Source organism: Plutella xylostella, chromosome 29 (genome assembly GCF_932276165.1).
Source record: "Plutella xylostella chromosome 29, ilPluXylo3.1, whole genome shotgun sequence".
Lineage (NCBI taxonomy): Eukaryota > Metazoa > Arthropoda > Insecta > Lepidoptera > Plutellidae > Plutella > Plutella xylostella.
In genome coordinates, this window is record NC_064009.1 from 1387990 (window position 1) to 1403904 (window position 15915).

At 37.0% G+C, this 15915-nt stretch overlaps 1 protein-coding gene across 1 annotated transcript; it reads right to left on the reverse strand.

The window, feature by feature from the left end:
* Positions 1-1099: 1099 nt before the first annotated feature.
* Positions 1100-10868, reverse strand: LOC105388464 (sodium-independent sulfate anion transporter). Its single transcript, XM_048631743.1, has 2 exons — positions 9831-10868; positions 1100-1108 (listed from the first exon to the last, which is right to left on the reverse strand). Exons 1-2 carry the CDS (start codon positions 10866-10868, stop codon positions 1100-1102), a joined length of 1047 nt encoding a protein of 348 aa, XP_048487700.1.
* Positions 10869-15915: the final 5047 nt, after the last annotated feature.

Below are 15915 nucleotides of genomic sequence, written 5' to 3' on the forward strand. Positions count from 1 at the left end.
TTTAGAAAAACATTATTATTATTAATTAGAATAGTTTAAACATTGATTTTGTTGAGCAAGACTGTTAATTATAAGGCATAGTAAGCTAATTTTAATAAAGTTGATTAAAACTCCTTAATTTGGATTTTTTATTAATTATTTTCCTTAGCGTCCCGGTCTTACCCCACATTCCTATGTGTACTTGTCCATGCTATAAATATAATAAAATTACTTATGTTGTCACTAAAATGATAAATAACACACACACTCACGCATTGTACTAATGTAATCCCTTGCGAGGTAGGCAGAGGTGCATTGCTACACACTTTTCACCAGAGTGTTATTTTAGAGTAGTATGATAAATAATGTTATAACCGATTCTTAATTTTCGTAGTTGCAACGGTATACTACGAGCTTTCGTAGCTCAGTATTGTAAAACTATGTAGTGGGCGTAGCGCTACAAAAACTCGTAGCAAAACACAAAAAAGTTAAGTAGTATTTTTCATTTATCAATGTATGAAATAAAACTCAATATAAGGACTAAATTTTAAACATTTTGAATGAATTTTACCATTAAACCCTTTATTGCGCCGCCACTGCACAGACCATAAAAATGATTTTATAGCCTTTTATAACGTTAACCACCCCTCTCCTGAATTAATGTGTCGAAAGTATTTACATATGAAATCTCTTCAGTCATCGAGTGAGTGACTGCCGTGTGTGTACTGGGGGACACGTAGAGGATACGTAGGTCTAGGACTTGTCTAGGTATACTACAAATGCCTAAAAAGATTACAGATTCTTGTTGAAAACATAATATTGATAGAATAGAAAAATACTTATAGCTCAACTCAACTGAACCACGAGCTCAACCTCAACATTTTTCCATCTATCGAACATTTTTGAAATAAGAATGACTCTTCACCCGCTCTAATATGGTCCAGTGACGCTGGCATCATTCCAGCGAGTGTAGACGGCTCCTACATAGCCTTTATACAGCCTGCCGCAGAGCTCGATGATACTGCTTGAGATGCGCTATTTTGAACCGTATTGCATTGGTGCAGGCTGCTTTGCTTACTGTTGGTAATTAAAATTATTATTATCAACTTAGTTTCTGTCCTTATATGAGCTGCAATTATAGAGAGATATTGTGTAGAGGGTGTATGTAAAAGCAACTTTTTGTTGTTTTGTAACTACTTTTTTATGCGTGTGTTTATTTTATAATCGTCTTTTTAAATTGGAAGACTTTTTTAATTTCATGAGCGGATTTCTTGTTGTTTTTACTATACTACCTATTTGTGTAGTATTAATTATTAGTACACTAGTATTAATTTAAACCCATTATTTGAATTGCATTAAATGTGAAGTCTCATCCTATAATCACGAAGATTTATTATAAAATTATATACCTGTATTCATGAAATAATCCTCAAAGTGAGCGGAGGCTGTGTTGCGTGCGCCATGCTTTCATGAAACGTTGGGATAAGTCTGCAATATGCTACATACAAGTCATGTCACCGCACATTACCTTAATGTTGCATCAACACTGTTTTGTTGCTGAGAAATGTTTTAATATGATACGTAGGCAATAAACAAACCATTCTTTCGTTAAGATCTTTATAATGAGTTCATAGTACATTCATTAATGGTGAATGCATTAAGTAACCTATATACAGTCTTCTGACAACCCAAATGCAAAACAACCGGGAAAAACATGCCATCCGTTATAAAAGATACCGCTCTATGAATCCGTAGGAAAAGTTTTAATCGCTCGACCCCACCCAGGATGCTACTCTTGCTTGACGAAATACGAAGCTTCGGCTGTTGAGCTAACCACGACTCTATGCCTTAAACGTTACAATTTCATGTCAGTTCTCTGGATATTTTTGCCAGAGTAGGACCAAGGTACAAGTTACTCTATATGAGGAAAAACGAAGTTAATGCGTTGCTGCGCGAGCCACTCAGTACTCTATCTCGTTGTATTAAACGTGCTGATTGCATGACAGCTCTCGCTCGTCCGTTTTCGTCAGTATAGAGTGACCCTCCAACCCCCAGGTGAGGTCGGTGCAGGCGCCAGATCAAGATTGATGTCTAAATGCGATCGCTTGACATCTCGATTTGGGACTACTTAATACATTTTATTTTTGTAAATGTAAATTTAAAACGACAGAGAAAAGGAATAATGTATATTTGTTTTGTTTACTTCCTAAGCTTAACAGCTGTTTTAGTTATTTATTTATGAAATAACACATTGTACGTAAAGGAAATCCCGTAACAGTCCTGAAACGGTGGTCACCGTACAGGATATTGTCCCGTGACGTCCTAATGTTATTTAGTAAATTGCCTCCCGAAGTACCTGCGATTTCTCTAGTATATCCAACACACACACACACAAACACACTTTACTACACATGTGCCTTATTCCAGACACCTTAGCGATACAAAACAGATTGACTCATTGAGAATTTTCTTTCTAGGTATCTTTTACAATACGGTAGACTAACTAAAGGTGCTGTAGGTACGACGGTAAGAAGCAACTCAAGCAGTTTCGTATGTAGCGTTGGCCTATCTAGAGGGACCCACTAGCTTCACAAGGATGATATAATTATCTCGTTGTTCTACTGCGCTAACCCAGACTCTATCTCGTTGCATAAAAGTGCCGATTGTATGACTGCTCTCTCGACAAGAGTTGCCTTCTAGTCTACCTAGAAAGAGATCAGTACGTTTAATAAAACAAGACAGATTGGTGGTTGAAGCAGCGCTCCGTATTTCGTCAACTAAGAGTGGTCCTTCGGGCCGGGTAAACTGATTTGTCGCACAGAGTGCCGCGCGACAGTGAGCGATGGCTCCACGCGCTACTAATTAACCCCTCGGTAGTGTTGTGTGGCCGAAGAGTTCAGCCGAAACTTTCGGCTTGAATGAAGCTTATTATAGGTAGTATAGCTTTAAAGAAAAAGTTCGACTAATGAAAAAGTTTTTTGAAATCCGGCCGCTTAGATAAAGTTGGTTTACGTAGTTACCTATTTATTTCTCCTTTTCCGTGGATATATTTTAAATATACACCTATTTACTATTATTTATTTATTATACCTACATTTATCTATTTATTATATTATACCTATTATTTTATTTGTTATACCTACATTGAGTTTATACATTAAGTTGTTCTTTCATTTTCTGTCCTTTATATAATCTGATTCCGGTAACATAATTTATGACGTGAATTAGCACGTTTTTTATGGCTCAAGTACCGATAGCCGATTATTTTAGCCTAAGCACATCTCCAGTCCCTAGAGCAGAGAGCCACCTGGCGGGGACATTTAACATGTGTCGCCGCGAAGGGCTTTTGATTCCGGCTCACAATATTACATTATTGTAAGCTAACATGTGCTTGTTGATACATTATTAGCTGTTCAAGCCTGTTGTATAGATAGAGCCATTTACCTCAGATTATGCATGTTATCTGCATGGAAGTAATAAGTACTTACGACGTAAGTATTATCTGTCGATTTTTAGGTAAAGCTACTGTGCGACACATTTGTTGTTAAGTCTAGCTATTTCGTTTTATTCTTTACCTACAAATATACCTAAACATAATAGTTACCTAAGCAAAAGTAACATATCACACAAGTCTATCCTATTAATCTATAGGTTCCATCAATCAGATCAACTTACATGTCTTAACAAAGGGGCACGTTCAACAAAATTCGGAGGTCCAACCCTCAAATTTTTGTGATCCATGTTCTAGTATTTCTAATTTTGGTCATTTTATGGAAGATTTTAGAGTTGTGCCCCGATATTTTTATTGTGGGCACGTGGTCAGCACAGCAAGTGGCCCGGGACTCAGCTATAAACTATCATTTTCCGCTCAACTTGTTTCAGCTCCAACATCTATGTAACAGGCTTTCAGCTTTCAGGATGTTGTGGGAGGAGGGCACTTACTTAGATGTTTATTTATTTATTTTTAAAGAGCCCGTTTGTTTGCCAGCTCTTATTACTGACTTTCATATGTTTCCGAACTATAAAGTTGCTTTAGTATTAGTAGCCAATTCTTCTTAGCACACAATTTAAGTTTCTCATGTGCGGATTTCCTTTAAAAATACCGAATAACGTTTGAAATTTGTATTTATTTAAGAGATGTAAAATAATATTATGTTCTATAGCTTTAGGAGGAAAGAACCATAGCCCTGAATTTAACGATATAATAATATCATCATGAAAGGCAAAGGCCGGAAAATTTATGAATCGTGAAAAAGAGTTGCCCATCGTTAAAATAACATGAAATCCCAGTAGGTTAACGTTATATTTAATGAACTTTGTTTTTTTAATCAAGGCTTCCACTCACGCTTTTGCTAAAGATCCTTTCATTTCGAAAATATTAAGGCTATATTAAATTTAAAAAGTAAAAAAAGATTACCACATCAAAGCTGAAATAATTCTTCAATTTCAAATAAAAATGTTCCTTTCAGTATAACTTCTTTTCAACTCACAACAATGTACTTGAAAATATTTTTAGATGGAAATTTCTTTGAGAGCGCGGCGACGACGGTTTTTTTTCACAATTTCCCACAAAGATCCTTCTTGCGCCGAGGCCGACATTGTTTCCCCGTCGCTTCAGAAATGTTTCAGGAGGGTATGAATTTTTCGACAATAGACTCAAAAAGTGTATTGGGAACTCAATGGGCTAGTTGTTGCTGAGTGTTTAATAATTAACGACTTTTGTTTTAAGAGTTTCATTAGTGCCTAATAGCGGATATAAGAACAACATAGATCATTAGCGCGTCAACGACTAAACCTTGTGATCGATTTGAAAGTATATAGGAACTCGCTAACGGCACAGTATTTATGACAAATTACTTTATAGTACGTTTAATAGATGTATTAATAATCGTGTTCATATTCATACTAGCATATGTATATAGCATATGTATGTATATATATAACATATGTAGTTTTTGTATCTATCCATGAATAACATGTGGTATGTTACATAATAATGGCAACATCAACAAACATGGCTGTGTGGAGGCACGGCGGAAGCGCGGCGGCAACAATTTGCCTTCAATAATTTCATCGAGCCAGACTATTGCTCTGTTCAACCCTCCGTCCGCTGTGAGCTGAAATATTCAAGCATTTTATTCCATATTCGGACTAGGAATGACGGTAAAGGAATATTCCCGATAGAACTATGCTTTGTTGTCTTACATCTCAATACCAATAGTCCGAATATTCCACTCGGTAGGTATTTTGTCATAGCATGTCGTGAGCGCTAAGCCACAGCACTTTAGTATTGTACTTCAAGTTCCCATTATTCCTTAATTTGACTTTTTGCCTTTTGTAATATAAAATAGAGTACTTATAAGTAGTACGAATAGTATGAGTACCTAATATTTTATTCAGTTTATTATTTATATGTTACTTAATTAGTTCAGTAGATATGCACCTACTGTAAAACGACGTAATATTATATATAGTAGTTAGCTTTCTTAATCTAGAACCGACTTTAAACAGAATGCAACGGACAACTTAACTGAAAATCTTTCTGATTTAAACTTGGACGGCGAGTCAAAGTCACGCTCTTGCAACTATGTACATTTCCGTACAACTGGGGTAAACTGCGAGTTTTTGCCTCGCCTTCGCTTGCTTTGCAACAGAGTTATCCGTAACTTGTTTGCTTAACTTTTGCCGCCATGTACAAAAAAGGGAGGGGACAGAAGTCAAGCTCACAAATTAGCACTAAGCTAGAAATCATGTTTTCTCTGACCGAGTTCCTACAGCTTGCGTGTCGCTATTTTCGAGTTCAAGACACACACACTAGCTTGTGTAGGTTAGTGATGTAACGAATATGTGTTTTTGGACATTCGCGAATGCGAATGCGAATGCGAATATCTGATATCGATATTCGCGAATGCGAATGCGAATGCGAATATTCAGTTTGTGTTCAAATTTGGCTTCATTTGTATAGTTTGGTGGCAGTGTCGTACTGAACGAGGTACGTTCCGTTCTAGGCGCATTCGAATCAGACTAGCCAATACTATTCGCAATTTTTTTTAAGTAGCTTAATAAACTTAACACTTTATAAGCTCCGTAACTATTACGACATATTGCGACTGTGTGGTGTTTCTGAGGGCTACTTACACGAAACATTTAAATCTATGGATGTCTTGCTCTGACATTATACCTGCTGTCATAATACGCTTTATTTATATTTAGTTCCTAAGGGCCAGTTTTTTGATCCCTAGTTAACTCAACCATTGGTCAAAAATGGCTACCATTAGTTAAAAACCAACAAAAATCGTATGCAGCTGTCATGTTTGACCAGTGACTTGACTAATGGTTAGAGTTGACCACGGATCAAAAAACTCGGCCTAAGAAACTATTTGAAGTCGGCTAATGCTGAATTTCGGGTGATTCCGATTATAGGGTTGACTCAAGAACCGAGCGCGTGTGTTAAAATGTAAAATTAGTAAAAAGTGCATATTTCGGCATTTTTGATTTTCCGGAATTACCCGCACATCGGTAATTAAGAAATCAGTTAGGTTATTGAAATGATTGTTTTTTCATCCTAAAGATTGTCATTTTTGTTCTCTAAGTTGTGAGTTTAAAAACCCTAGCTCATATTTTTTTGTATTTCCCGACTAGGGTAATTCCAAATGTTGGAACATTTTAAACATTTTAATATGAAATTTAATATGAAATTCTGTGGATCGGGCAATTTTGAATTATAAATATCACATAAATGTGTAAAAGTTCTTCTGGACAGTTCTAGGCAATATTACGAAATATGTTTTTGCGAGGTTAAAGTTGATCGAAAAATACTCATGTACCTTTAGCTTAAATTGACTAAAACTCATTTTTCGCTGTAATCGGTAATTACCCGCATATATGTTTGGAATTACCCTCGAGCAATGAAAATATCAACTTTTGAAAGTTAAATATTTACGAATTCCGAGGGTATTTACAGAATCCTATGAAACAGAGTTTTAGGTTGTATATTCAAGTATTCAAAGATTACAAAGCGACCTTACATGAAAAACAAGAACCCAACCAGTTCTGATAATGTGACAAAATTCGAACATGTAGCGAACTCGACCAAAAACCTTTCGTAATAACACACCTTCACTATATCTTAAGTTTCGTTTCCCAAAGTAAATAAATAATACCAAGTGATAAAGTAAGACCGGTAATGTGATTAAGAGGGCAACTTGTAATAAGTAAAATGGGTATAGATGAATGAATTTCGATTTTGTTTACCTACCATTATTTTCAAATAGTGTTTTGTAATAAGTACTGATATTCGCAAAACATTCGCACAAAATTTTGCGAATGCGAATGCGAATGCGAATATCCAAAAACATGCGAATATTCGCGAATGCGAATGCGAATGCGAATATTCGTTACATCACTAGTGTAGGTACTAACAGATATTGTACGGACAGATAATTGTTTTTAATAATGTACATATATTATATTAGTAGGTATATGATGAAAATCCTTGAGACCACGCACGGTGTTACATAGAGGAGATACGTCTGTACCGCATCGTTCCGTTGGCACGTCAGGGTTGATGGGAAGTGCTCGCGAAGTTTCCATCAATGTCAGAGGGATAAGCTGGTGGAAGCAGCGGTGGCAGCCCTATTACATGTTGTACTTTTTACAAGCATTATGTATACATTTGAACCTATGCATGGGTTACAGGACAAAAGTTAAGGTTATGCTATATTCGGGTTATGCCATAGGACTTGGCGTTTCACAATGATATTAAGTACTTAGATACGGCTGTAATAGAGTAATATTTTTTTTGTCAAATCATCATTGGTCGTTACATCTTAAAAGATGATATTTGTAGCACTGTGGCCGCACAGTCGAGGATGGCTGTATAATATAGCCTCATAGTGGAACAGTAGCAACAGTTGTATACAAAACATTAATTTTACAGCATGTGCCTAGCAATCTAATGTAGAGAATAAAATACTACTTTATTGATTTCACACAAAATATACATTTTATACAAGGGAAAATTACTCAATATTATCGTTAAAAGCGATCTCTTTCAGGCAACGTCCTGATATTACATCTGCCACTACGCGCGCATCGCGCTGCACCAATCATTCCAATCAGTTTTTCAATCATTTTAAACGCCCTCCACTACCGCCCTCTCTCCGTGTAACTCGCAACATTTGGTTTTTTTATATTGCTAAGAGATATATATCCTATATCTGCATATTTTTGCGCGCGGCTGCACTCGCCACTTTCGATGTGATTGCGCCCTTTCAAGCGCTTTTTGCGCTTATTAAACTCGTCTATCACTATTTGGGGTGCATGGTAAGGAATGTTTATTGAAATGCGGGAACATATTTTTGTTTGAAATGGTTGGCTTTCGTGTAATTATTTATTATTCGAATATTTCGAATGTTTATGTTTAATTAAATAAGTAGTAACTAGTAAGTGTTCGTCTCTTACAGCAAAACTGTTAAACGGATTTCTTTTTAACTTTAAGGGATTGCTACTTTAGGTACTTCAAATCAGCACGGACTATTCTACAAAAAAACTTTTAAGTCTATGAAAAATACATGGAAAATGCTACTACGTTTATGCTGTCTAGTATAAGAACAATACTCGACTTATTATCTACCAATTACCACTTTTATATTAATTCTTTGTAGTTATAATTACTTCCACACTTATAAAATAAAACAGAACCATAACAGAATATATTTTTACTTTGTGGATATTTAACTTTAAATTAAATATTCAACATTACCAAATATATTTATAGTCCTCACTTGTTCACCAACAATTTGTCGGTTACCACATTAATTTAAATTCATCCGAATAATGAATGCCGGGGCAGAACCGCACTTATGTGAAAATGTAAAACTACATTTTCATATTTAACAAGTATTTAGTGAGCAAAGTGTCTGGAACAGGTTTTACTTACATTAGCGGATGTGACATGTACAAGTTGGCCTTTGTTCGTTCTAAAACAGGTTAAATTATATTTTGCTCTTAGCACTTTGTCTAACTAAGCATTTTGTGAGAGTCGCAAGAAAAACATTTTGTGAATAATAAAGGTGTAGAATGTCAGTAGGTACTCTTGGAAAACTATTGAGGTAATTATTTTAGAAATATTTATTATTAAAAAGATGTTATGCTAGATCTAAAGAATGGCCTATAAACTTTTCTAGAGAAACACCTGATACAAATTTACTCTCAAACGTACAGTTCAAAACTAAACACTTTTTTCTAATTTCGGGAACAAAGCTGAAAAATACTACTTGTACATTTTTGTCAACATGCTTGACAACCTCCATAATGTTAAATGCAGCGGTAGTGTCCATACTTTTCATATTTGTTCCATCTATTACTATAAGTACGTTTTTATCATATTCTAAAACTTTTCTAGATATAAATCTTCGCATGTATTCTCCAGAGCAGTATGTAACATTTTCCGGCAGCACAATTTGTAAAACATCCCTTGTTGCTATCACAGTAAAGTTTACTTCTATTTTTGGCCTCGCAATGCGGAACAAAACTATACAAATCTCGATAAGCACGCCTATTATTACGCCATATTCTAAGCCTATCGTTAAACAAGCCACTAAAGTGATTGCCATAACACTAAACTCTCTCTTACTACTTCTCCAAAGGTACCTCATTTCATCCAAATGTATTAGAGAGACTACAGCTACGATGATCAAACCGGCTAACACAGCTTTTGGTATAAAATAAAACAGTGATGTCAAGACGCTGAGAGATAGAATAATAACTAGGCTGACAACAACCCCTGCCAGAGGGGTCTGAACTCCCGAAGCACTGAACAGGGCCGATCTAGACATGGCTCCAGTCACCGGCATACTGCCCACGAGAGATCCCATCATATTGCATAACCCTAACACTATAATCTCTTGTGTCGAGTCAAATCTGGCATCTCGAGTAAAGGCTTTTGCTATAACCACAACTTCTAGTATAGCCACAAGAGGTATTACTAGGGATTGCGGCCCTAATGTGGTCAGCATATCTCCAAAACTGTAGGTAACGTTGCCAACAGTAGTGGTGACAGGAGGCAGCTGGACTGTCGGCAAGCCAGCGTTGATTTCACCGATGAGTTTGAAGGTTTCGTCATGACCGAGTGTCACGTGGCACACATATGCGATGATGATGCCCACAACAACAACGATCACGTTTCTAGCCAGCGACACATACCATCTCAGTCTCTTCATCAGTTTATCTTGACGACTGCAGCCGACTGCAAGCCTCTTCATAACAATCAGTACTAATATGGTAGACACTCCTAAAACTGCGTCCGTCGGTCTAACACTAGTAATGTTCATGAAGAAGTTTCGTATCGACTCGACGAAAGAATGTCCGCCACCACCGTTAGTCCCGAGCAGGGACTTCAACTGTGACGTCATAATTTGCAACGCAGCGCCACTGACGAAGCCAGTGAGGACCGGTCCCGATATGAAATCCACGAGGAAGCCCAGTTGAAACACTCCCAGGGCGACTTGCACCAGTCCGGTGAGAAAGGCCGCTAAGACGGCGAAGTCTATGGAGAGTCCTTGGACGTATTTCGCCGTGAGAGCTGATATGATGGAGGTGGGTCCGATGGACATGGTGGGGCAACTGCCGAGGAGGGCGTAGACGAAGCCGCCGGCGATGCCGGAGTAGAGCCCGTGCTGCGCGGGCAGGCCGGCCAGGGCTGCGTAGGCGAGCCCCTGCGCGACCGCCGAGGCGCCCACCGCCGCGCCCGCCGCGCAGTCCTGCACCCACATCGACACGCTGTAAGACGGCAGCCATATTGTAATCGGGATCCTGTTTTTCAAAGTCTCCTTGTTGAATAACCTTTTGAAGATTCTTTTGCAGTTTTCATATTTCTTAATAGTCATATTTGAAGACTATCTCTCCGAAATTACGTTTACTGACTGATATTGAGGTAGGTTTTGATCCAGACTTATACAACTATAACTATTTACGCATTGTATCATAGCAAACATGACTGTATATTTTATTAAAAACATACAGCAACTGATAATGCTTGTGTTTGAGTTAATCTGTTTTTTATTAATCTTACTGAAGAGATTTATCTTTTTGATATTGCAGAATGATTCAATGGACACTTTTACCTTATTTGTTTTACAATAATCTAATATGTGAACGTTTATGGTTTCGGATTTATGATTTAATTTTTCTGTAGTGAGAAAGTATAAACTTATCTACAAGATTATAATAGGCCTTTAAGTAGGTAAATACTTAATGAATCAGAGTTGAGCTCATATAACAACTATGTAATAAACTAATTATCACATTTTTTTATTTGGATTTCGTTTTCTGGTCTGAAGAAGACATAATTATTTAGGTTATAGGTGCAAAGTGAAAGAAATACCTAGATATGTTCGACGGAGGTGGAACCAATTTCCTAATGCCTCCAAACTGTCAGAACCAGGTTAAAATATTATTTTATCTGCCGAACGCGAAGTTTGTAGCTGCAGACTTATTCCTATCCGTTACATAATTCTGTAGCGATTTGTAATAAATGTTTTGATTTAATATAATAAATATTTAACCAGGGTGAGTTTGGCCTTTAACGACGATGTATTGTGTGGAAGCATGTGGAAGTCACTAGGTACAGATTAAATATTTCCAGAGTGGTGAGCACAAGTTTCGATCCTCTGTTAACGTTGCGTATAGTCAACTGTCACTGTCAAAATGTAAGGCAAAGTTAGTTCCAAAAGTGATGTGTTTTTTTCATATTTTAGGTGGAATTTCACCAAACGCTAAACGTATTTAGTAGCCTGTCATACGTCTGTCAGTTAGTACAAAATGAATTTAAAATTTGATTTAAATACGTTTAGCGTTTGGTAAAAGTGACCCTTCGTGTAGATTCGAAAATAGTATCGAATCCAGTGCTCGCTGCACAGGAGATCTATTGTTAATTCGTTGCTACGAAATAATTAAGTGTTATATTCCAGTAGTATTTCAGTGATAAGTATAGTAGAACCAATAAGGGCGCCTTCAAATTAGTCGCTAAGTGTCGCGCGGCTGCAGCGCTGCTGCAGCGCTGCAGTCGCGCTGCTGTCTAAATTCCATATAAATTATTAACGCGCGACTGCAGCGCTGCTGCGGCGCTGCGACCGCGCATCTTTTAAATTACAAAATTTATATGGATTTTGACAGCAGCGCGACTGCAGCGCTGCAGCAGCGCTGCAGCCGCGCGACACTTAGCGACTAATTTGAAGGCGCCCGCGACACTTAGCGACTAATTTGAAGGCGCCCTAAGGCGGTTATAGTGCTCCAAAACTGATAATGCGCATAGAAATCTTTGACAGATCGGTTGTTTTCGATTATGTGACACATGATATTGACTCCTATTTCTTTCGAACAAGGTGCAAAATGCAAGTGTTTTTTCAAGGCACTTACGATTTAATGATTCGGGTGTTAAGATCTGCATGGACATTATTAATTTTGGACAAGTGTACTCTCTAAATCAACAAACGAAAATCGACTCGACTATAGGTATCTCGATAGAGCCGTAGTAAAATTCAATCTGGCAAGTTTTTTTAAAATATAACTTACAAAATCTTTCTTTCAAATATCGTAAAGCAATTCTCATGGTATATAATATCTAGAATCCGCCGCCGGGTGCAGGTTGCTGTTAGAAATACGATAACGATGGAGATCCCCCGGGAGCCCGCACTTTATGTACTGCTCCTGCCCAGGGCTCTCACTGCAACCTTCCTTATTGTATTTTTCCTATATAGGAATTAGAGGATGTAGGAATTGTAATCATAAGAAACTGATGTAATTCAACAAGTAGTGGTGAGAAGACAAGGTGAAGTCATGACGTCACTGCAACGATTTCACGTCAGGACACTCCAAATCCAATACTAGATTGTCCACTTCTAACTAGAGGGCTATGTCCAGCATTGCATTATATTACATACATTTTTTTTTATACAATATAAAGAAAGTAATAACACGTTGTGTTTCTCTATGCTGTACCTCCATAGGTTTGTCGTACTTACAATATAACAAAATGCTGACTTCACACAAATTCTATGATTTACCTTTTTCTACCGTAGCATAAACACAAATATACAAAAATGGAACAAAAGAGTCCAATTTTATTTCCGCTCGGAAAAATCAGATGCATTTCGCGAGCACCTCACTCATTCATACGCAAAAATAGACTGGAATTTTATTTTTAAATCCTCTTCTAATCTGGGCACAATCTGGGTAACCTATAAATTTCAAGTTTCACCCAGTAAACAACTCTACTTTAAAAGGCTACTCCTCGAAAGATATTGCACTCTATGTTTCAGGATCGAAGGATTATATTGTAATAGTAATAGTAAAGGGAAAGGAAAGTATAACATATAATGTCTGTGCAGATTTAGGTCGCCGTTACAGGTGCTATGGCTGGTTTGATAAACGGCCATATTCGGGATTTATGGTCCGCGCTCACCGTGAATTATTGATGTCGAGATCTCGCGGGGGATAACAAAATAGAAATAAATGATCTATTTTACGCAATCCTAGAACCTAGCCTACTTCTTACGATTGTTTTTTTCGATGATTATTTATTTTTGTGCCAATCACTAAGTATAGTACCTACCTAACAACTATTGATAAGTATGTTAGGTAATTCATTCATTCAAAATCTAGAGATTTTGAACAATTTATGATAAAGCATATCCGGAAGAAAAATATCAAAAAACTTCGTGAGCATCAGCATTTTATAATTTTTTACCGCAGCCAAAATTATTAATTTATCACAGAACGATATACCTGCCGACAAGCTTTCCTTTTCGTCAAAATTTAATTTAAAAAAACCTAAATCCAATCCAATCAAAGTCCAGGCTTAGCGGTTCCAATAACAAATACACAGGCCGTGGCGGGGTTGTCTGAATGAAGCGGATCAAACAAAGCTGCGTACAGACCGGCCCAACGAACGGCCAACGAACGCCCAACGATGGATATTTATCATACATAATACAGGGCAGATTGCGGCAAAGAAGGTCAACGAAACCCGTTCGTTTGGCCGGTCTGTACGCAGATTGGGGCCACGGACTGAGCGGAAAGAGCAGTCGTGACTGTGCCGTGTTGTCATTGGATTATACGGTACGACGCACCGACTGTTTAAAATGCTTATCGCCTTATCGGGTTTTGTACAGTAGAACCTTTATTTGTCAAAACTTAATAAATATAAAACTCGATGCTGAATAAATTAATACTATAGCTGAACATAAAAGAGTAGAGAATAATTGAGGGCGTGGCAATCTAAGAAAGTGGCCACACTATTATAGTATAGAAAACGGACAAAAGAATCACGATCATTTAGCAGAAAAAATCAAAACGAGAAATGTTTCAAATATTTACTAATTATAAAATGCCACTTTTTGGGGAGGTTTATGTTAAGAGAAGAAATTAGTATGGGAGAGGGGGGCAGTCTTGAATGAATTTCATTAAATCAAATCAACTGTAACTTTTATTTCATTGTGTATTTCATAATGTTTTTTTGCACTGAAACACGTGTTGGTTATCCCATTATGTAATTACTATAGGAGAATAGTGATAGTATCACACATCGATATTTTATTACAGTTTTTTCTTGCTCAGGAAAAAGTTCAAATGTGCCCCGGCAAATCTTCTAAAACTGTGTTTACCGATTTTCCTGCAACAAATTATTTAATTGGTCAGAAAAGCAGTGACTTGAAAATTATTATGTCTGGGGAATTTATACCGACTCTTACACTGAGTTGCAGAAAGGATCTTTAAGTTAATGTCGGCATTAAATGTATTGTTGCCTTGCTTTGACAGTATACGGACAGAAAGAGACAGACATAGATTTAATGTCCACATTAGCTTAAAGTCCCTTTCTGCAACTCGGCATTACATATTCTTACACATATTTTTACAATAGGTACTCTAACACGGAGAGACCGACACACATAGACACCTACAGCTGTAAAACTTATCGATACCCTTTTTGAGTCGGGGGTTAGTAAAAAAGTATCTAGACCTGATGTTTTAACAACATTAGCATCCAGACCCTGATGTCATGTAACGTTTGACACTAGTATTTTCTAACCTCTATAAGAATAACAAATACACATTGAAAGGCATTCTATTACATTAAAATAGTACTTTTTTTACAAGAAATATAAGCAATGTATGTTAATGGTTAGAAATTAAGTACCTACTCACCAGTATAAAACGCTGCTCTTTCATAAACATCGTATATATTGACTAATACTTCTCCAGCCTCATTCTCCGCCAAACATCGTAGGTAAACGCTGTAAATCATCTGTCTAGCTTCGCTGCGAATGGTTTTATTCATTTTCACTTCGTGAACAAACTCAACAATCCACAAAACTCCAAAATTAAGTAAAATTCGATTTGTTTATACAGGAACAGGACGAGTTTGACATTCAAACCATAGGAACAGACCACAAATCGCAAGTTTTTTTTTATTGCCAGGTTAAAATCTGTTTAGTTCCAAAAACATTAATCTCTACTCTTTTGTGTTCAGCTATACTTTCTTCTATAGGTGGACGGACGCTTGCCTTTATTGGCTATTGCCAAATTTTTTGGACATATGTTATAAGTTATGTGAGCTCTATTTATTTTTTATATACTTACAAATAAAGAATATTATCTATCTAATGATGATGATTAGCATGCCATTTTGCCATGCCAAACCACAGTAATAGCTGAAAATGACAATGCTTATGATGCTTACTGTAGTGGTACTCTCGACGCGCAATCCATTGTGTCACGCTTGCCTTCGAGTCATTTGGCACTCTGGAACACGATGGTAGCGCCACCTTGCCTACCGTATTTGGTGGTTTTCGGGTGAACTAGTCTAAATTCGGTTACGAACGCTAGTTGGTACTCTTGACCGCCATTTTGACAGTTGTCAATATTGAACAAACT

Coding starts and splice junctions, on each gene's coding strand:
- LOC105388464 (XM_048631743.1), bottom strand. CDS start 10,868: ATGACTATTAAGAAATATGAAAACTGCAAAAGAATCTTCAAAAGGTTA.